This window comes from Cucurbita maxima, unplaced genomic scaffold, assembly GCF_002738345.1.
Source record: "Cucurbita maxima cultivar Rimu unplaced genomic scaffold, Cmax_1.0 Cma_Scf00025, whole genome shotgun sequence".
Taxonomy (NCBI): Eukaryota; Viridiplantae; Streptophyta; class Magnoliopsida; order Cucurbitales; family Cucurbitaceae; genus Cucurbita; species Cucurbita maxima.
The window spans coordinates 1990137-2013588 of record NW_019272041.1 but is presented as its reverse complement, the minus strand read 5'-3'; the positions used below and the strand labels follow the sequence as shown (position 1 = coordinate 2013588).

Genomic DNA, 23452 nt, shown 5'->3' with positions numbered 1-23452 from the left:
CACTTAAGGAGGTAGTGTAGAAAAATAGCTCCACTCTTCTTCTCCTCCCTTCACTATGTTATGTTTTTATTAAATAAATGATAACTTAAATTAAATTAAGGGAGAGATTAAATGAATAAATTATTTTTATTAAAAAAATCACCCAAATAATAAACGAAGTTATTTTATTTTATATAATAGAGGAAAAAAAATATATATATATCATTCCCAATCCGAGACGGAATAAGCCTTAGGGCTACAAAATTCATCTTCTCCAATTTCCATTGTTCGCCGCAATTACTTCAACCTGTAAATTCACAGAATCTGCAGAAAACCAACCCAGAAGAAGAGTGATGGGGAAGAAGAAAACCAACGACCCCAAAAGTTCCTCCGAAGAAGTCGCCATTGGTTCTGCTCCCTCCAGCGTTTTCGAGACTCTGTTCGGCAACGTTGGTGCTGAAAGTGATGGCGTTTCTATCTTCTCCACTGAGAACCCTTTTCGTAGGAAAGATACGAGTTCAACTCCTTTGGCGGCAGTTGCTGAAAAATCTCCCAGTGGCGGCGCTGATGATCATACTATCGATGATGTAAAGAGTAGGAAGAAGAGCAAGGAGAAACGGGTTGGGATGGATTTGGATTCTGCTGAGAATGGTGTTAAAAGTTCGTCGCAAGTCAAGAAATCGAAGAGGAAGGACAAGTCTCGGGACCGGGAATTGGATAATGAAGTTATCGAGAAGGATGATGAAGAAAGAGGTTTCCAATCCCGAGGCGTAGTGAAGAAGAACAAAAGGAACGGTGCGGAAATCGGTTCTGAATTTAGCGGCGAATTGAAGATAGACGAACAAAGGAGTGACAGTAAACTCGGTGTGGATGTGAAGTTGACGAAAGAGAAGAAGAAGAGGAAGAGAGACGAACTGGAGAGAGAGTACGAAGCGAAGAAGTATGGTGCATCAGAAGTAGCTGAAGATGAAGTGGAAGGTTCAGGGGGCACTGTTGTTGGGAAGAAGAGGAAAGCGATGGACGATTTTTCTGAGATGTTGGTAACGAAGGAAGGATTTGATGATGAAAGCAAGCTTTTGAGAACTGTTTTTGTTGGGAATTTGCCATTGAAAGTGAAGAAAAAAGCTTTAGGCAAGGAGTTTAGCCAATTTGGAGAAATAGAATCTGTTAGGATCCGTTCTGTGCCACTTGCAAATGTAAGCATTGTTTTCTATTTGTTCATTATCTTGAATTTCTAGTTCGTGGGGTTTTTTTTCTTCTCAATTTATTGATCTTCAAACTTAAGAATTTTCTACTTTTTCTCTGATCAGAGCAAAAAACCTAGGAAGGGAGCAATTCTTTCAAAGAAAGTCAATGAAGATGCGGACAGGTAATGATTTTATATCATAATGTGACATCATTGAATTTGATAAATGTCGCTTAATTGTTTCGATATTGAATCGTCGTTCACTTCTAATTAAAATTAGAGAGAGGGATTGTGGTTTTAGGATGATCTTACTTGATCGGGGTTATACTATATGGTCGTCACTTCAGTTGGAAGCCTAAGCCAAGTAGGTACAAACGAAGTGATAGGCCCTTTTAGAGTTCGAGAGATAGGGTAGGGGGCGGCTTGATTGTGATAGTAATTTCGAACATCTCTCCCCTTTACTCTTAACGTGCACAGTTTGCTTGCATGCCACTTTGACTCCTAGAGTACTTTAAGAGATCATGATTTTAGGAAAGGTCCTTAGGAGAGAATTACAGGATATGGTTGCTTATTCTTATTTTAAGACATTATATACCGTTTTTAGTGATGAAAATGAATGATTTGCAGTTCTCATGCATATGTTGTTTTCAAAACGGAGGAATCAGCACAGGCTTCTCTGTCCCATAACATGGCTGTGGTATAGTTCTTACTCTCTTTCTTCTTCTTCTTCTTCTTAGCTTTTCTAAGTCGAAACTTATAGCTTTGGCTATTTCCATTCATGATGAGTAATGTCTTTATATATGTGAATTTAGTTTGCAGGAAATCATATACGTGTTGATAGGGCATGCCCACCTCGTAAAAAGTTGAAAGTAGGAAGTTCTCCAATCTATGATCCCAAGAGAACTGTTTTTGTGGGTAACCTTCCATTTGATGTAAAGGTAACCTTTTCTCTACGCAAGTTTTCTTCCCTCTTCCCTTCCTTGATGCTAAGTTATGTAAAGTTGGTTTATGGTTGTTTTATACATCTACATTTTCAGGATGAAGAATTGTATCAACTATTTTGTGGAATCGAGAATGTGGGATCTAGTGTTGAAGCTGTTCGGGTCATCAGAGATCCTAATGTGAACATAGGGAAGGGTTTTGCGTATGTCTTCTTTAAAACAAAGGTACGATCGGCTTTTTTGATATTAATGTTCATTCATTTAGAGAGAGATCTGTAAGCTCATTGGTTTTCTCTCATTTTCTTCACTTTTTACTAATATATGGTTTAAATTACATGTTTGCGCACACACGAGTATGCTGTATAGGTGTATCGATATCGTGTGTGCGCACTTTCCTGTCTGTCTGGATCTAGTAGACGAGGTTGTAAATTCCGTTCGTTTGGTTGAGGAACCTGGTATTTTTATTATGCTTTTTATAACCGGGTACCTGAGGCCTCATCTCTTGCATCATGCTCATGGTGGATTCCGACTGGCTATGGGGAGGCTTCATCCACTTTACGCCCCAACTCTTTGCATCATGTTCATGAATCATGACTAACTAATACTAGTATTAAGGATGCGATCCTCCACTAGTTGGAGAGGAGAACGAAGCATTCCTTATAAGGGTGTGGAAACATTTTCCTAACAAATGCGTTTTAAAACTGTGAGGCTGACAGTGATGTGTAACGGGCCAAAGCAGACAATATTTGTTAGCAGTGGATTTGGGCTGCTACACTTCAAGTTCACTCAACAATGGCTTTGAGTTATTAAGTTCTAACCTTCAAATTTAGTTAAATTAAAACCTCGTTGGTATTTCTAATCATCTCGAACCCTGGCTACCGAAACACTCGGGTAGCAGTTAGTAAATACATAGGCAAAAGCTAGATATCTGTTGACTTATTTTTCTCTCCATCTTCCCTGATTGTTTTTTGTCACCTCTAGTCTTGAAGACAACTGCATGTTTTCCCATTGGTTTACATCTTTATCTTTCAATTTCAATCTAAGAACAATGCATTGCTTCTATGTCTGTGCAGGAAGCAGCAAATTCAGTAATTAACAATCAAAAACTACAGTTGCGTGATCGAGCACTGAGGCTCTTTCATGCCAAACCAAACTTGACATCGACCCCGCTCAAGAAACGTAATAACCCATCTACTGAAGTCGATCGCTCCTCAGCCAAGAAAAGGGCTGTGGATTCAGGTTTAAGGACACCAGACAGCAGCAAGAGGGCAAAAGCTACGGTTGCATCCTACCAGGGCCTGCGTGCGAGCAAACCCGTCTCCCAGAAGAAGAACCAAGCGAAAGGCAGTGGCACGAAATGGACTAAATCACATTCCAACAGTAAGGAGAAGCGAGTAGATCACAAGAGGAGAAGACCGGAGGATTTCCCGGAGAGTACGAGTGAAAGGAAGGGGAAAAGACCGGAGAAGATGAGTGAAAGGAAGGGGAAGAGACCAGCAGTTGCCAACCGAAAGGCTGTGGCAAATGCATCGAGAAATGGCGTTGCAGCACCGAAACAAGGCGGGGTTAAACGCAAGTCTGATAGCCGAACGCCAGAGAGCTCTCACAGAAACAAAAGAGTCAAAAGGTTTCGATAGATAGGAAACACAGGAAGGAAGAAGTTGATGGAGTGGAATGATCTGAATACTCTTAGCTTTCTTTGTATTCTTTTATGTGGTTTACCAACTCACTTTTGAATTAAGCAAAAGTTAATATTAATCAGGTTTTATATTATTGTATGTTAAGAAAACATCAAATTAAAATAATAACACTAAAAAATTGTATGAATAATGAAGATGAGCTCGACATAAATTACATTTAGATATGTATATATTAATGTTTGGGCGGGCAGAAGAAGAGTTAGACACTTCATGTCTATGTTGTGGACGTATTTTTTCCGAGCTCGTGCTTTGGTCATTGTAACAACCCAAGCCTAATGTTAATAGATATTGTCCGTTTTTGCTTGTTACGCGTATTGTCGTCAGCTTCACAGTTTTAAAACGAGTATACTAGGGAGAGGTTTTCACGCATTTATAAAAATGTTTCGTAAATCGTAGGATCTCATAGAAAGTATGTGGGTAACCATAAAAATGGTACGTTTGTTGCTTTCCATTTGAACTCTCCTTTGCACGCCTCTGCTTTTAGATTTCAATCCTCATTATAAAATCTAACCTAATCATCACTGATACTAAGTAGGGTATAATCCATTTGTTGTATTCTCTTGTCGATCATTGCAAACCAATTCAAATCCCTTCATATATTCGTCAGTATTCAAATACTTAGCTCTAAGTATAACACGACAAACATCGCTTCTTCCATATATAAGTCCAAGTCTAGTAATGAGGTTATACTCGCTTGGACTAAATGACACTTTTGTCCCAAAAGGTTTAAACGAATCACGTGCATTGTACTCTCATTCACTTCTCTATAAAGAATATATTGCGTTAATGGTCTATTGAACATTATGTTTGTTTCTAGAAGAGGACCAAAACATGTTTGTCTAATCCTGACTAATTGGGTTCGAGTCAATTTCTTCGTAGGAAAGTGATCATAGGTAGAGATGTTTGTAATCAACGACATTGTGATACCTACCTTATTTATGAATGAAAAATAATGTTAAACTCTGCAAATTAAAAAAAAAAATTAAAACATATTCTTAAAAAGAAAAAACGTCTTTTTTCTAGTCCAATCCCAACCAAGATCGAGAAAAAAGACAAAACCCTAATCGAGTAAGAAATCAAACAAAAATAATGTTAATAGAGCAAGGAATCGAACGAGAATAAAGTTGATTGAGAAAGAAATTGAATGAGAATAAAGTCGATCGAGCAAGAAATCGAACGAGAATGATGTTGATCGAACAAGAAATTGAACGAGAATAACGTTGATCGAGCAAGAAATGGGTGAGAGGGAAGAAGAATTTTGCCTATTCAATTTTGGACCTACCTCCAAATTTAAATAAGAAAGGGTAAAGTCGTATTTTCACATGAAAAAAAAAAAAAAACTGGTTTCAAATCAAAATATTTGGAGGTTAATTTTTAAAATTACTCATTCTTCTGTTTCAAAGCTTTTCAATTTTTGGTTTTCTTTCAAGAACCCTAGAAGAAACGAAACCCTAGTTTTTCTAAGGTTCCGAGAGCTTCCTCGGGTTTCAAATTTCGGTGTTCTGGTAAACGTGAATCTTTTTTCTGCGAGTTCTTTGTTCTTGTTTTGATGAGTGTCGTGCTTTTTGGTTCTAGTTCTTAGTGTAATTTTTGTAGTGTATCAATGGCGGAACGTAGGTTCTGTATAGGGTATGCTTTGGCTCCCAAGAAGCAACAGAGCTTCATCCAAGACTCATTAGTCAGCCTCGCGGCGTCTCGAGGGATTGATCTTGTTCGAATCGACACTGACCGGCCACTTCTTGATCAAGGGCCATTTGATTGCATTCTTCACAAGTATTACGGTGAGAGTTGGAGGAAGCAGCTGGTTGAGTTTAGAGTAAAGAACCCTAATGCCTTGATTTTGGACTCACCGGACTCGATTGGGAGACTTCATAACCGGATTTCGATGCTTCAAGTGGTTTCCGAGTTGAAGATTGATAACGCCAATGAATCGTTTGGGATCCCCAAGCAGATTGTGATTTACGATAAGGAAACTTTGTTTGATCGGCAGGCTTGGGAGGGTTTGAAGTTCCCAGTCATTGCCAAGCCGTTGGTGGCTGATGGCAGTGCTAAATCTCACAAAATGGCGCTCGTTTTCAACCATGATTGTTTGAACAAGCTTAAGCCTCCGATAGTCTTGCAGGAGTTCGTAAATCATGGAGGGATTATCTTTAAGGTTTACGTTGTTGGGCAATATGTGAAATGTGTGAAGAGGAAATCTCTGCCTGATGAACCGGAAGCGAAATTGGGAAATGTAGAAGGATTGTTGTCATTTTCGCAGGTCTCGAATTTGACCCCTCGTGAGAAAATTAACGATAAGTTCTACAAGATGATGCAGCTTGACGATACAGAGATGCCACCGTTGAGCTTCGTCACTGACATTGCTAGAGGGTTGCGGCGCTCCCTGAACTTGAATCTTTTTAACTTTGACGTGATTCGAGACTCAAAAATTGGGACTCGGTATCTTATAATTGACATTAACTATTTCCCTGGGTATGCAAAAATGCCGGGTTATGAGAAGGTTTTGACGGATTTTTTCTGTGATTTAGCGCAGAACAAAGATCCAATGAAGAAGAATCCAGACACCCAGGAAGGTGAGGACAAGATTGGCTCTGATCGGCAACTGCCGGTGCAGACTGCCGACCAAGAAACTAGAAAGATCGCCATTGATGAGGATGATGGAGGTCAATCAGTTAACAAGGAAATGAAAGAAGAAACCCCTGTTCGAGATTGACCATTATTTTGGAAGCCCTTCATTCTCAAGCCTTTATGATCTAGAGTTGCTTGAATTTGCTCAATTCATTTGGGTCGTTCTTTCTGGACTTGAAGTGAGTTCTTCACATTTCTTTAGATAGCCATTGGTACAGAAATGAAAAAGGTAAAATTGACTTTCCTTCATTTAGTTCTTAACCTCTTGACGAAATTTAAGTGTGTCCAGTGTTATCATGTATATTCCATCCTCTAACGTTACCACTGGAGATAGTTCTTCAAACACCTTAGTGAGGTCTTATGGATGTCAAATTGTATCTTGAGGTTTAATCTTTCCCTCATTTTTAGGATGGTTCTAGCTCATAGATTTTGAATCTTTTAGTGAATTCAATTCATGATTTTTTCCCCAGAAAATTTCTAGTATCATTTTCTTTGTGTTTGGTGGTTTAGTGCTGTAATTTGAATGCTTTGGTGTCATAGGAAAATAGGTCCTGAGCCTGATTTCTTGGGAAATTCAGAAATATCATGGTTTCTGGTTAGAACTATTTTCTTTTTTCCTGTGTTCTATGATTATGCTGGGAAATGAGCTGAGATAGACAGAATGAATCTAAATCATTAGTATTGTGCTTTTGTGGACGTTCGGTTTTGGTTGCTGCCATTTTTTCTTCGATGGTGGATTTTTGACAATCTGATATTTAAAATGGAAACTTTGGTTGTATTCTTTTTATCACGATGCACGAGCACGAGCACGGGTTATACCTCAACCCGTGTTCATATGATGTACATTTTGCAACATCATCTAGCTTTTGAATGAGGGATATTTGTAAAAATAGTTTGAACGTTTGATTCTTTAGCCTCATTGAAACGTTTTGGACAAATGTACTAAAGAAAGGTTGAATGGGCATTTTATTTATTTTGATTTTTTTGGTGTGTGTTATTGTTGTTGTAGTTTATTTTTTTGTTTAAAACTATATTATAAAAAATTATTCATTATTTAAAAGACTCTTAAATAATGAATAATTTATTAATAAAAGCAACACTCCAGGAACACACCAAAAAAATTTATTAGAACCTATTATCATTTTTATTGATTTAAATAATTTATATATTTTAATATTTTTCAAAAAAAAAAAATCTACAGTATCAACAGAACGATTCCCCGACCAATGAAATATTTATAAGCTTTTCAAGTTCAATAACACTAGGACATGGAGATTTAAACCTTTAACTTTTAAGTCAATAATATATATTTGAATCAGTTGAACTATCTGTCTGGTGTCTTTCAAGTTATCAATAAACCCGAGATGCAATCTACCAGCAAAGTTCATAAATACAACACTCCATGAAGAGAGATTTGGTATGCATGTTGAAAAATCTATCTAAAACAGGGCAAACTGCTGTTATGGTGACAGAAACTTCGATTTTTTTCCCCTTCAAGTTACTTTTCAAATCTGCATGACAAATTCAGACCAAATTTAAGCTGCAGGAACCATAAATTATGCTTACCTGTATGGTTTTTGATCATCAACTACATGATATTTTGTGTGCATTTGTGGCCATTGCACAAAGAACTGATCAGCCATGTGTAACTTGTATAAAATGTACCCACTCAATGATAATCTCTTCACTCTTGCAATGCTTTCCACATAAAAAATTGATGACCATCTAATCCCCACAACCTGCATTCAGATTCTAGTGTTCATTTATTCTCTGCGATATTATAAACTTGGAACTGGAAAATGCAAAAGAATGTTGTTCAATGCACTTTTTTGAACCTTGAATATGAATGCAATTGCGCATAATGGGGATACAGGTACCAGGGCCATTGCAGAGAATCTGCAGCGAAACAATTGGTTCAGAAAAAGAAGGGGGAAAAAGAGGTCATATTACCACTTGAGGTCTCATTTTAAGCATTAGCCAGAGTGCGTTGAGTGTGGCAATTGAAGTTATCCAAACAGAAGTGAAATATGATTGTCCTACTTCCCTAGGAACTGTGCGATCTTGTCTACCTCAGCCCCAGCCTGCAACAAGCACCCATTCACAAACAAATTTAATAGGAAAACTTGTAATCAAAGTGGGAGTGAGCAACTCTTCTAATTTATTTGAATGAAACAGAATATCTGATATGGAAACACGGTTAGTTCAATGTAAGAACCATCATAGGATATGCAAACCACTAGTTTACAAAGGCTAAAACCCCAAATCAAGTTGATTTCATTCTAAGTGATTGTATCTCTTGAGATTTTCATCTAACCACCTTATTGAAGAATAAGATAGATCTAAATATTCAAGAACTTCAAAATAATAAGAAATTACCTTGAGAGAAAGTAAGATCAAGATAAGAAAACTTCTTTGAGATTCGAATCACTCCATAAGTAAGATCAATCAAGTCAAGCTTGAATGATTCTAACCATACAATCTAAACTATGTAAAATTGCAAAGAAACTTAATCCTTAACCAAAGTAAGCACAAATGTTCTCTTTACTATATTTTCAAGTCTACTTTACAAAGACAACATACATGGCCTTATATAGTCTCAAAAGAAAACCCTTAACCTTTCATGAAACATTTCAAGGGTGGTAACTTTCATACTTTATGACTATAATCCGTCACTATTGTAAATATAACAAATAATAAAAAATCTTAAAGTAAATTAATGAAACACCACAACTCTAGATTGTGATCCACCCAAAATTTGTAACAATCCAAGAATAAATGAACCTTGATTCTTCCTTAATGTGGCATGAATTGCAACTTGAGTTTATCTTAGGGCAATTTGAACAACATTTTTGTCACATCTTCCTTAAAGTTCATTTTGCATGATTGAGATGTATTCAATATATTATTTGAACTGGAATCTAGCTTAACTTGTGGTTATGACAGCGAGAACGGCGATAAACATAATATTGTTGATAGCGACATCAACACAGTTGACTCTTGAGTTATCGTGCATAGGAGTAACATTATGCCGGAAAACCAATAAATTAAAAGGAAACACAACAGTTTTTTTTAATAGGGAAGGAAATCATTCATTTCATTGATAAAATGAAATTACGAAAAAAATAGACATTTCTATCTTGATGATTATTAAAAAAAACTTGAGCTTATAAGGGGGTTGTTTCCCTTCCTATTAAAAAAAACTGTTGTGTTTTCTTTTAAATCATTGGTTTTCATGCACAACGTTCTCCTATGCACAAAAACTCAAGAGTCAACTGTACTATTGTCACTATCAACAATATTATGTTTATCGCCGTTCTTGCTGCCATAGCCACAAGTTAAGCTAGATTTCAATTCAAATAATATGTTGGATATTGATATGATCCAAGTCATCTTAATCATGCAAAATGAAATTCAGAAAGATGTGACAAAAAATGTTGTTCCAGTGAGGACATTAAATCAAGATTTCATCGATCCAAGTTCTAGGGGTTGTTTCCTGGAAACTGATAAAAAGTGGAGATAGGTTACTATCTGAAGAAAACTACTAAGCTCAAGCTTGGATGCGACCCCTACTACAAATTCACAAAGTTCCTATAGAATCCATTACTAATCTTCTAAAAGTTCCTACAGGTCCAATTCAAACTCATGCAACAAAATCCCAATTGAATCCATTCAAGTTTGTGGACTGAATCTGCAAGAAACTTACGATTTTCCCCTAATTGAAAATAGGGGAACTCTACCCATAGGCCATACTATCCCCTTCCTCGTTTCCTGCTTCAGAAAAATAAGAGAAGTTTGAAGACCCTGATAATGTACCTTATGAGTCAGTTGATGTTCATATGTGCGAGCTTTTCGAAGACTCATGTCATCGGTAGCAGCAGCAATGTAGAATCTTGGAGAAAGCAAGTCTTTCTGCAGCACAGACAACACATTGAGCATTTCGACCGTGTGACCCCCTACATATCCAACGATCAGTGCAATTACATTCTTCAATCTAAAACTCAAATGGAATTGATGACTGTCTCACCTGAGCCTAAGACAATGAGGGTAACTGACAGATCCCAAGCTTTTGTTTGGAAGGGGTCTACCACTCCAATATAAAACATAAAGGACACGACTCAAAATCAAGCTGATACTGAGAATTACGATGCCAATTAGCAATACTTGAATCCTGCAAAAAAATAATGATCATACAACAAACAGAATAGAGATCAAAAGAGGTCGCCCTGCCTCGAATTTCTCCTATGCTATAATCGAAATAAATGCTTACGGAGTCGATATTGGGATCTAGAGTTTTCAAGTGCCAACCGAAATTAGAATTCCATTACGAATCTGTGGAAGAAGATCATCAGCAAAAAAAAATCTCAGATTCTTGTAGTCATCGGTTGAAATTAAAAATCTCAGAACAGGAAGTACATCGAAACCAAAAGAAATCAGCACTGACAAGCTTCCTCTTCGCGAGGGATACGAATCGAAATCAGTGACAAAAAAAAGTAAACGAAGAGGAAGAAGAAGAAGAATCGTTGACAGAATACCACAGAAACGGTGTTAGTTTTGGAGCAAAGTTCTGTGCAGCCGCCGGCCGGAATGGAGGATTGGACAAAATTCAGATATGCGCCGCCGCAGCTCTCGGGGTCGCCGTACAGAATAATCTATGCTATATTCAAATGAAAATCTAAATTTAAAATTTTAGTAATTACTTTCAAATATTTTCTATCCCAACTTTTAACGAACTAATAATTTAATTTTTAATTTTACTTCATAAAAATATATTTTTATTTTAATTTAATTAATCATGACATTCTCTCAACTAGACAACTAGACTGGTAGAGAGAAGTTTCCACGTCTTTATAAAAAATGTTTCGCTCCCCTCTTCAACTAATGTGGGATCTCACAATCTACCACCTTTCCAGTCAACGTACTCGCAGACACTCATTCTCCTCTCCAATCGAGTGGGATCTCACACTAAGCTCTTACAATCTCGATAGTAAGTCACTCCAAAGTGTAAGAGCTCGAGAGACAACTCAAGTTGGTTTTTGTATGGACAAAACATCTCGAGAATCAGTAAAAATGAAACTATAAAGTCAATCCGAGTATAACTTAGTAGATAAGACAACTCATGATTCAATAGCCACTTCAAAATTGTCGAACGAACTATGAACATCATGCAAGGAGCGGAGTCCGAGAAAAACTGGTACGAAGACAAACAGATAAAATGCAACCCTCAAACAACAATAATAGAGACTTTTGCACAGAGCTAACTCCATATAGACAACAATAGGAAGGGGATTTCTATTACTTATTCTCTGCAATTACCACTCTATGAGGCGTCGTCTGTGCGGTGGCTCGAGCGGCATGCTCGAACGCATGGGTGAGACCTTGTAACATTCTCAAGATTTCGTGTGTGTCTTCCAAGTAATACTTAGCTTTGCTTGGTTTCTGTCCGACCGTGCAACCGAACACTTCAGCATTGGGAGGAAGGGTGGGTTTTGCACTCGTTATCACCTCGAACATATCCTCGTCCGACCTATCGTCTCCAATGCATAGAACGAAATCAGGAAGCATTCCCTTCTCCCTCATTGTTTGCAAGAGATATTCTGCTACAATACCCTTGTTTACACCCTGCCATTTTGTTACAAAAGCCAGAAGAAACAAAACATCAAGCCTTGGAAGAAGCCCTTCTCATAGCTCATCATATTCTAATAATTCGACCTTTTTGATCGGTTTCAAAGACCATTTGCATTTGACTCGAGTTTTCAATCCTAGTAGTTATTAATTAACAAGAAAATCCGAGTCCTGTCATGAAACCTAACACGTAAAGCGAATTACAAGATTAAGATTGTTAATGTAACAACCCAAGCTCACTGCTAGCAGATATTGTCCTTTTTGGATTTTCTCTTTCGGGCTTTCCCTCACGGTTTTTAAAACGCGTTTGCTAGAAAAAGGTTTCCATACCCTTACAAAGGATACTTCGTTCTCCTCCCAAACCAATGTGGGATCTCACAATCCACCCCCCTTCGAGGCTCAACGTCCTTGTTGACACACCACCTTGTGTCCAATCCCTTGAGGGCTCAGCCTTCTCGCTAGCACATCGTCCGGTGTCTAGCTCTGATACCATTTGTAACAGCCCAAGCCCACCGCTAGCAGATATTGTCCTCTATGACTTCCCTTCAAGGTTTTTAAAATGCGTCTGCTAGAGAGCGGTTTCCACACCCTTACAAAGGAGGCTTCGTTCTCCTTCCCAACTGATGTGAGATCTCACAGTTAACCTCTTTCACGGGTCATCAGTAATCGTATGTGTCACTCCAGTTTGACAGAAAAAGTTTGATTCTTGAAGATAAAAAGACTAACCTGAGGTTTGACTTCTACAATGTGTTGGCCACTCTTGACAGAAACTGGCTCATTAGCAAGAACACTTTCAAGGTGATCTAAAAGTTCCTTAGCCTGGCACGATCCGAAATCAGGATCCGCGTAAAGGTAGTTCCAAACAAGAACACTCTCTTTAGTTTCGATTGTAGAACCATCGGTTGTCTCGGTATACAATTGCATAACGGGTTCGGCAATCTGTTTCCAGTCGAAATCTGTCACACTTACAGATGTCTCCCAATCTGCAGCATGATTTGGCCTGAAACAAATGTCATCAAAATCACAAAGGCTGATAAGATTGCAGAATGATAGTTTTATAGAAATTGCAGAAAGGAAACATCGATGAACCGACACGTCTATCTCTAATTCAATGAAAACTAACTGCAATTATCCGATATATCTACGGTTGAGGATCGTTGGTGGAGAGTCCCACAACGGCTAATTAAGAGGTTAGTCATAGGTTTATAAGTAAAGAATACATCTCCATTGGTATGAGATCTTTTCGAGAAACCAAAAGCAAAGCCATGAGAACTTATGCTCAAAGTGGACCATATCATACCATTGTGGAGATTCGCGATTCCTAACATGATATCAGAGTCATGCCCTTAACTTAGCCATGACAATAGAATCCTCAAATGTCAAACAAAGAATTGTGAACCTTGAAGGTGTAGTCAAAAGTGACTCAAGTGTGAACAAAGGGTATATTTTGTTCGAAGGTGTACTTTGTTCGAGGGCTCCAAAGGAGTTAAGCCTTGATTAAGGGGAGGTTGTTCGAGGGTTCCATAGGCCTCAGGGAAGGCTCCTTGGTATACTTTGTTCGAGGGGAGGATTGTTGAGGATTGTTGTTGAGAATCCCACATCGACTAATTAAGGGGTAATCGTGGGTTTATAAGTACGGAATACATCTCCATTGGTATGAGAGCTTTACGGGAAACCAAAAGCAAATTCATGAGAGATTATGCTCAAAGTGAACAATATCATATCATTGTAGAGATTCGTATAACAAATTGGAAGAAATAAGGATTGAGCAATGTAGAATATAATACCTAAGGTAGAAACCATGTTCTGCAGCTAGTCCAAGCTTTTCGCACGGTGAAAACCATTCCGTCAGAGTTTTTCGGTCCTTTCCGCTAACAAGGAACACGACGTTCTTAGGATCTTTACACAAGTTATTCAAGATCCCAAGGGCTTCAGCAGTTGGATTCATGCTAATCGAGCCAGGAAGCATCATGATACCATCATAATCTAACAAGATCGCCCGGTGGCAGGTTCTCTTATAAACCGAAACAATATGATCAACTGAAAGCTTCCTGAAATTTGGATCCAGGGCGATCACTCGAAATCCTAACCCAAAACCTATACCCCAGCATCTCCTCATTGAATGGTCTCGGCATGCCCTGCCCAGATCCAGCAAAAAGCTGCGCGCCCAGTACGCAACATCGTGTGTACTAACGTACCTATAATGTTTTTCATGTCGCAATTGCTTTTCCGCCTCAGGGATTACCAAGGCAGAATCCATTGCTTCGGTGACAGCTTCAATATTCCATGGGTTAACCCGAATAGCTCCGCTGAGGGACGGGGAACACCCAATAAACTCAGACAGCACTATCATGCTCTTCTTTGCAGTCGAAGGATTTAGCTCAAGAACATTGTCGAGCTTCTCATTGCCTTGTCGACATATAATATACTCGTAAGGTATGAGATTCATCCCATCTCTCACTGCAGTGACCAGGCAGCACTCAGCAATCGAATAGTATGCGATTCGCTCGAAAAACTGCAAGGGAGTGTTAATCAAAACCACAGGCTCATATCCCGGCCTCCTGAATGTTGCATTAATCCTATTCACGGCCGCAGTAGTTTCAGCCACAACTTCCTGTACATCTTTCCCTCTACCTCGTGCAGGGTTCGCTATCTGTACTAACACAGCTTTACCCCATCTCTCGGGATGTTGTCGGAGCAATTGTTCAAATGCCAAAAGTTTCAGGCTGATCCCTTTAAATATGTCCATATCATCAACCCCAAGCAAAACCGTTTGACCTTTGAACCGATTTTGCAATTCTGCAACTTTCGAAACAGTCTCGGGGAGATTTAATACATTTTGGAGCTGACCGATATGAATACCGACAGGAAGAATCTTAATACTCACAGTACGACCGTAGTATTCAAGCCCGATGTAACCTCGCTTAGATTGGTAAGACAGACCAAGCATTCTACTGCAGCAAGATAAAAAGTGCCTAGCATAATCAAATGTATGGAAGCCAATAAGATCAGAGTTCAATAGTGCCCGAAGAAGTTCATCTCTAACGGGAAGCGTTCGATAAATCTCAGACGAAGGAAACGGACTGTGTAGGAAGAATCCAAGCTTCACCCTGTTAAACCTTTTCCTCAAAAATGTTGGCAAAACCATCAAATGATAATCATGAACCCAAACAAAGTCATCATCAGGGCTAATCACTTCCATAACTTTATCTGCAAATATCTTATTAACCGAAAGATAAGCTTGCCAAAGCGACCTATCAAATCGACCACCAAGATCAGGCGAAAGAGGAAGCATATAGTGAAACAATGGCCATAAATGTTGCTTACAGAATCCATGGTAAAATTTACTAAAAAGCTCGGGAGGGAGGAATGTTGGGACACATTTGAATCGGTCCAAAAGAGTTTGTGCAACCTCATCTTGCTCCCTTGGATCGACCTCCTCTCTTAAACAACCAATATAAATCACCTCCACATCTTCTCCAAGCCCATCTTTAAGCTGTAAAAGAAGTGAATCCTCATCCATACTAAACTCCCAATCTCCATTTTCATCTCGATGTGCCCGAAGCGGGAGCTGATTCCCAACAATAATCATCCGGTCTTGCACGACCGATGAAGGGGCATCCGAACCAATACTGTTGCAGCTATCATCATCAAGCTCAGACAAGACTCCAGCCACAGTGGCCACTCTAGGAAGCCTCTTTTTCTCTCGGCCAAGGCCAAAAGTTGGAGAACAACCACCAGAAGCAAGCTCTAACAAGTTAGAATAAGACCTCGAAACCATTATCAAATCTTCTAAAAACTTAACCCAAAAAGAAAACCAGGGTGCTTCAAAGCTACAACACAACAAACCAAAATAAGCCAACAGATTCAATCAACAACAAACCTTCATTACAGTTTTATGGGCAACAAAGATCTAGTCCAAAAACAACTAAAAAAACACCCAGAACAAACTTCCGGACATGATAAATGATTTTGAGCTAAATTAGGAAACACCCCATCAGCTAAACCTGACACACAAAAAGTGAGCAATAAATGAACCATTACTACCTCTAACCTAAAATCTGAAATGGGTAGTGAAATTTATGGAGTGAAATTGATCCAAGATGCGAAACAAGTTCAAATGAGGCAAAAAAAAAAATCTAGAACTGAAGAAACAGAGATGAATTTGCAGAGGAAAGTGGAAGAAAAAGGTAAAGAAACTTTATAGTGAAGTAGAGAAATCCCACCATTGAAAGGGGCGAGAGGAGATTCCTTGTCTCTTCGAATCGTTTGGTTTGAAGAACAATGGGGTTTAAGCAACTTTTTTTTTTCTTTTTTCCACTTTCGGAGCTCAACAATGGAAGATTTTCGCTCTGAATTCCAACCTCTTATTGCTTTTATTTCCCTTTGTTGCAGTGGAGAATTATCGATGGGTCTTGGTGCAACGAATTTGATTCCTCTTGTGGAGGCTTTAGTGTAGGTTCTTATTTCTTACACGCCAGAGAGAGAAACCACCATTCTTTAACGTTTTCCCCGACTATAGTTAAAAACTTCAACGAGAAGTCCGAAATCGAAAGTTCAAAGAGGACAACATCTCTATTGGTGGGTAGGCTTGGATGGTTACATTAACAATTGTGATAGTAACTAATCAAAATCATCCTATGCTATGTCGAAGAAAGTCCCACGCCAGCTAATTTAGGGAATGATCTCGATTTATAATCACAGCATACTCTCTCCTTTGTATGAGATCTTATGGAGAAGCCCAAAGCAAAGTCACTAGAGATTATAAGAGTTGTGTTCATCTAACATGATATCAGAGTTATGCCTAAACTTAGCCATGTCCTATGATATTGGGAATAATCCCAACCAAAGAAAAATAAATATTAAAAACCCACATCAAAATTAATGTCAATTAATTAGCCAATAAGTTAATTACCTTTAATAAATTAAAAATATTTATATGAATTATTAAATTCTTTGTCAACATCAATGCTTCTTATTTTTAATTTAATTTAAGAGGGCAATTGATTACATGGCATCATTAATTAATTTTTTGAAATAATTTGGAATGGGTTGGTGAAGTCATCATTATTTCAATGATGTATCACGGCATCTTATTATATAATTTTATAATATGATCTTTGTTGACAAATGTTTAAATATAGATGTAAGCAACACATATAAATTAACACCTTTTTCCTACTCAAATATATTAGGTTGGTAGCCCGTCTCTCGAACTAAGTTAATATGACCCGAGTTCAATGGCTAGTGATAGAGGTGTAGCCTAGTATGATCCGAGTTTACTTAGTTAATAGTAAAGAAAACGTTTCAACGTGTCACATGTCACCATCGAAATATCATATGTCTCTTCAAAATCGTGCACTTTTGTATTTTTATATTATTATGCTCTCGTTTTTTTCCACTAAATTACAAAAATACCCCTGAAGCCTAAAAACACTTGTATTCATGAAAATTGTGTGGAAGTTAAACTCTAATATGACTACGCATGGTTTGTGTAACAATTATCATCGGTAAGAAATAATGCACTTACTCTGGTTTGAAAACGAACCATTTTGACTCGGTAAGTGACTTCATGATTAGAGTTGAAAAATACAGTCACATGCAACATGAAGCACGACATTCCTTTTTAGTGGAACCTAAAACCACGAGCTTGGGTTCCAGTTTTTGTTTTACACTCGGGATGTGTACTTCTTTCATACCAAAAAAACTCACCATACTCATATCAAGTTTGTAATCCTCGAGCCTTGAAATGACCACGCTCACGCGTAAATGATATCACTTTCATATGCCTTGACTCTATATTAAATGCTTTAATTCTAGCAGGGACCCCAAAAGAGATATCATACGCAATCATTCTTTGCCTTTCATTTCATACATATATATGAATCATACACATACATAAAAGTCTCACGAGAATAAAACATTAGTTTACATCGTTAACATTCCTTCCATAAACATTTTTAGATGGTTCATATTATCAAATCAAAATTTCAAGAAATAAATAATAAAAATTAAATAAAATTGATTCGGTAAGAACTTAATAAGCCACAACTATTTCTTATAGTTGGCAAGGCTTCTTCGGGGACTAGCCCGCTTTCCATTACTCAACGAAGGCTTTTCATTGTCCAAAGAATGTGAGATCGTTTTAGATCGTACCCGAGCTAATTCAATTGATCGAGTTTTTTTAATTATTTTCTTTTTGTCCCTTTATTTTATGGTGAGCGTGCAATTATTAATTGTGGGGTTCCCACTAAATTATTGAAGTGAAAACCCATAATACAATAAGTTGTAGAAACATCACATCACAACTTCAAAGCTCAAAAGAAAAAAAAAAAAGAAAAAAAGTAAAACTATGTGCTGTGCTTTATGATGTTCTAAAGCATTTCTTTGTTTTTTTTTTTTCTATGAAAAGAATATAAAATTAAAAAGTTTGGACGGGAGATTGCAACTTAACCGGATTGGGAATCGTGGGTACTGTAGAGCTTTTCATAAAAATACAAAAACGTATAGCCTAGTTCCTCCCGTCCGACTTGGACCTTTGGGTAAGTTTTATATGAACGACTATACGGAATACAGTAAGTAAAATTCTCTGGTACGGTTATTGTTGAGGATTATTGGAAGAGAGTATCACGTTGGCGAATTTAGGGAATACATCTTTATTGGTATGAAGTCTTTTGGAAAGCTCATACCAAAGTCATGAGAGTTTATGCTCAAAGTGGACAATATCTGTTACGAAATTAAGTTTAATGAAGGCACAAATTAACTCTATCTTTCATCTTTCTAGATGACAAGAACTGAAGAGAATAGAGGTTCAAGTGAAAGAGAAAAAACCAAGAAGTTTAGAGCCGTGGGCTAAGCTAGGGAAGTTGCTCAGTTATACTCGTCCAAGGCGTGTTGCCCATGACCGCATGCCCATGACAAGCCCAACCCTTTATGCCTTTCCATATTCTAGTGTTTTACTTTTATATTTCTAGGAAGTATGATGTTTCAGAAATATCATGTCTAAGTCTGTTAGACATGAAATGTCTCAGAATGTACTATAGGGGGATACGACTAGTTGTCAACTTCTCCTTACCCAAGGTTATATACCGTAAGCGGCTGTTATTTCTCTCTTGCTTGTTTATATAGTGTCTCTTTCAAAAATCTTTCGCTACTCTCGCTTTCTAAAACCTTCTCTTAAAATCGAGGCTAGAGGCTCGAGCATACGTTGCTTGGCCATTGGCGATGCAAGAACGAATTGACTTAGCTCACTTGTCGTTGGAAAGTGAGTGCCGCACAATCGCAAGTCCACTGCCATTAAAAGTGCGATTGTGACAAGTGGTATCAAAGCTTTGTAAGCTCCGTGAAATAGCAAAGACCGAGAACATGTCGACGATAAAGTCGACACCCAAAGCACAAGCCGACTGACTTACTTTAATAGAGGAGGGAATGTTGTTCCTCAAAGAAGTCCCTGACACCATCCGCTTCCTGGAAGCACGGGTGAAAGAATTGAGTGGAAAAGTCGTAGAAATCGACGCAATGGGTAACCGCCTGGATGGGTTGCCAATCGCAGAACTGATGTTTCGAGTGATCTCACTCGAAGAAAAGGTTGCTCCTACGAGCAGCCCAAGACCGTCTGGTAGCCCCAATAGCTCTGTCGCACACAAGGAAGAACGTGGCGAAGAGTTCGACGTGCTACAAAATACAATGATGAGTTTGTTCAATGGATTAGCTGATGAATTCAGAACAACGATCGATGACATGCAAGAAAAGATGTCCGCCATGAGCACCCGAATCGAGGTGACCATGAAAGTCGTGGAGAATGTCTCGGCTGAGCAAACTGATACAGGATCCAACAAACTGAAGTTTCCCGAACCTAGACCTTTCAAAGGGAACTGGGATGCCAAATAGTTGGAGAACTTCATCTTTGATGTCGAACAGTACTTCAAAGCCACACTGGCTTGTACCGACGACATAAAGGTGACAGTAGCCTCGATGTATCTCATAGACGACACCAAACTTTGGTGGCATTTGAAGGTACAAAATATCGAGAATGGATTGTACACCATAGACTTGTGGGAAGACCTCAAGAGAGAGTTGAAGGACCAATTCCTCCCTGAAAACGTAGACCATCTAGCAATGGAAAAACTAATAGCCCTCAAGCAAACTGGAAGCATAAGAGACTATGTCAGACAATTTTCGACCCTGATGCTAGATATTAGAGACACATCAGAGAAGAACAAGGTGTTCTTCTTTATAAATGGGTTACAACCATGGACCAAAACAAAAATACACGAGAAAAAGGTTCAAGACCTAGCTACCGCAATTGTCAGCACCGATAGACTCCTAGACTATGAGAACGAGGTGAGTTACCAAAGAAAAACAACACAGGTCTCAAACACTGGGGGCAAAACATATAAACCGCCAGGTCACTAAAATGGAAGCCCCAACAGGCAAACGGAGGTAACGACAGACCAAGCGGGTGGACAGATAGACCTCCTCAGAACAACCAAGCGGGGACATCTTGAGGACCTTACCCTCAAAGGAACCACCAGACAACACCTTTACAATGCATATTGTGTAAAGGCCCCCACAAAGTGTCCTACTGTCCTCATCGGGCCTCTCTCACTGCACTCCAAGTGTCCATCCAAGAGAGCAACGACACAATAGTCGAGACTATGCTAGACAAGAAGGAAGATCAAGACAACCCCCGAATGGGTGCACTCAAATTCCTGTCAGCTCTTCAACGGAAGGTCGAACCGAAGGAGATAATAGAGAAAGATCTCATGTTTGTAGATGTGACAATAAACTCTCGACCAAGCAAGAGCACTTTGATAGACTCAGGAGCGACTCACAACTTTATCGCCGATCAAGAAGCCCGAAGATTAGGACTCACCATAGGAAAGAACCCTGAAAAAATGAAAGCTGCCAACTCCGAAGCCTTGCCTATTGTAGGAGTTTTCAAAAGAGTCCCCTTCAAATTAGGGACTTGGACAGGAGTGCTGGACCTTGTCGTAGTTTGCATGGACGACTTTGACGTGGTACTTGGGATGGAGTTCCTCCTAGAACACAAAGTTATCCCAATGCCACTCGCAAAATGCTTGGTGATCACCGACCGCAATCCCGCAGTAATACCTGCAAGCATCAAGCAGCCAGGTAATCTTAAAATGATCTCGACCATACAATTGAAAAGAGGGCTCGCATGAGAGGAACCTACATTTATGGCTATACCACTAATGGAAGAAGTGACTACTAAGGAAACTATCCCAGACAAAATCAAGGAGGTACTAACCAGTTACGCTGACATAATGCCAAAGAGCCTACTACAAACATTACCACCCCATCGAGGCATCGATCACGAAATTGAACTCCTTCCCGGGGTTAAACCCCCAGCGAAGAACGCGGATGGCTCCCCCTGAGCTAGCTGAATTGAGGAAACAACTAGATGAGTTGTTGACGGAAGGATTCATCTGCCCGGCAAAAGCACCTTACGGAGCCCCCGTACTATTTCAGAAAAAGAAGGATGGGACGTTGCGTCTGTGCATAGATTATAGAGCCTTAAACAAGGTGACGGTACGCAACAAGTACCCACTACCGATAATATCCGACTTGTTCAACCAACTTCACAAGGCCAAATACTTCACGAAGTTAGACTTACGATCAGGGTACTACCAAGTATGTATCGCCAAGGAGGACGAGTCCAAGACGATGTGCATGACAAGATATGGGGCCTTCGAGTTCCTGGTGATGCCCTTTAGCTTGACAAATACCCCAGCTACGTTTTGCACGTTAATGAACCAGGTTTTCAACGAATACATAGATCAGTTCGTCATAGTATACCTCGATGACATAGTTGTATACAGCACAACCCTAGAGGAACACAAGGTACACTTGAAGCTGGTATTTGACAAGCTGGGCAAAATCAATTGTACGTCAAGAAAGAAAAATGTGTCTTCGCACAGACGTGCATCAACTTCCTCAGACATGTCATCAGTTGTAGACAGATCGGGATGAATAGTGATAAGATAAAAGCTATCCAAGAGTGGAAAGTCCCTACTTCTGTATCTGATGTGTAATCCTTCTTAGGATTAGCAAACTACTATAGGCCGTTCGTCGAAAGGTTTTCACGACGAGCCGCCCCCTTAATAGAGCTCCTAAATAAAGACCACCCTTGGTCGTGGTCAAATAAATGTCAAATGGCCTTTGAAGATCTGAAGGCAACCATGACGAGGGGTCCTGTCCTCGGGTTAGTACATGTTACAAAGTCATTTGAAATAGAAACAGATGCTTCCGACTTTGCCCTAGGCGGTGTCCTTATTCAAGAAGGGCACCCCATCACTTATGAAAGTCGAAAGCTCAATGAGGCCGAACGGAGATACACTATCTCCGAAAAAGAAATGTTGGCTGTAGTTCATTGCCTACGAGTTTGGAGACAGTATCTCTTGGGATCACAGTTCATAGTGAAGACGGATAACAACACTACCTGCCACTTCTTCGATCAACCAAAATTGACGGCAAAACAAGCCCGGTGGCAAGAGTCGTTGGCAAAATTCAACTTCAAATTCGAACACAAGGCAGAGAAGAGTAATCAAGCAGCTGATGCACTGAGTCGGAAGGGCAAACATGCGGCCCTGTGCATGTTAGCCCATATTCATTCAAGTAAAATCGATGGATCGATGAGCGACATCATAAAAGAACATTTACACAAAGACTCATCGGCCAAAGCCGTCGTCAAACTAGCTAAAGCTGGGAAGACACGACAGTTTTGGGTCGAGGGAGACCTTCTAATGACTAAAGTAAATAGGTTATACATCCCAAGAACGAGAGAACTGAGGAAGAAGCTCATTTAGGAATGTCATGATACCTTATGGGCAGGACACCCTAGGTGGCAAAGAACGTAAGCCCTAATAAAAAAGGGGTACTTCTGGCCGAATATGCGGGACGATATCATGCAATACACCAAGACGTGTCTCATCTGCCAACAGGACAAAGTCGAGAAAGCCAAAGTCTCGGGACTCTTGGAACCTCTACCTTTGCCAACAAGACCTTGGGAAAGCGTCTCTAGACTTCATAACACACCTCCCAAAAATCGAAGAATATGACGCCATCTTGGTTATCGTAGATCGGTTCTTGAAATATGCGACGTTTGTTCCCACTCCCAAATTATGCTCGGCTGAACTAACAGCCAAACTATTTTTCAAACACGTTGTCAAGTTATGAGGCATTCCGTCGAGCATCATCAGTGATAGGGATGGTAGGTTCATTGGCACATTTTGGACCGAACTATTCGCCTTCTTGGGAACGACTTTAAACATCTCTTCGAGCTACCATCCCCAAACCGATGGACGGACGGAACGGTTCAACTGCTTGCTCGAAGAATACTTACGTCACTTCGTCGACACTCGCCTGAAAAACTG

General features: G+C 39.3%; 3 protein-coding genes and 1 pseudogene across 3 annotated transcripts; 2 read left to right on the top strand and 2 right to left on the bottom strand.

Moving 5' to 3' along the window:
* The first annotated feature begins 220 nt into the window (after positions 1-220).
* LOC111498364 (nucleolar protein 12) lies at positions 221-3881 on the top strand. The gene is made up of 6 exons (XM_023149568.1): positions 221-1175; positions 1290-1348; positions 1793-1862; positions 1978-2103; positions 2203-2331; positions 3180-3881. The coding sequence occupies exons 1-6, from the start codon at positions 333-335 to the stop codon at positions 3741-3743; spliced, it is 1791 nt and encodes a 596-aa protein (XP_023005336.1). The 5' UTR covers positions 221-332; the 3' UTR covers positions 3744-3881.
* Positions 3882-5193: 1312 nt separating this feature from the next.
* Positions 5194-7201, top strand: LOC111498432 (inositol-tetrakisphosphate 1-kinase 1-like). The gene has a single exon (XM_023149683.1). The coding sequence runs from the start codon at positions 5410-5412 to the stop codon at positions 6517-6519; it is 1110 nt and encodes a 369-aa protein (XP_023005451.1). The 5' UTR covers positions 5194-5409; the 3' UTR covers positions 6520-7201.
* A 673-nt stretch (positions 7202-7874) lies between these two features.
* On the bottom strand, positions 7875-10607 carry LOC111498824 (annotated as a pseudogene).
* Positions 10608-11510: 903 nt separating this feature from the next.
* LOC111498334 (alpha,alpha-trehalose-phosphate synthase [UDP-forming] 5-like) lies at positions 11511-16528 on the bottom strand. The gene is made up of 4 exons (XM_023149520.1): positions 16283-16528; positions 13844-15889; positions 12783-13056; positions 11511-12053 (listed from the first exon to the last, which is right to left on the bottom strand). The coding sequence occupies exons 2-4, from the start codon at positions 15835-15837 to the stop codon at positions 11727-11729; spliced, it is 2595 nt and encodes an 864-aa protein (XP_023005288.1). The 5' UTR covers positions 15838-15889; positions 16283-16528; the 3' UTR covers positions 11511-11726.
* Between the last annotated feature and the right edge of the window lie 6924 nt (positions 16529-23452).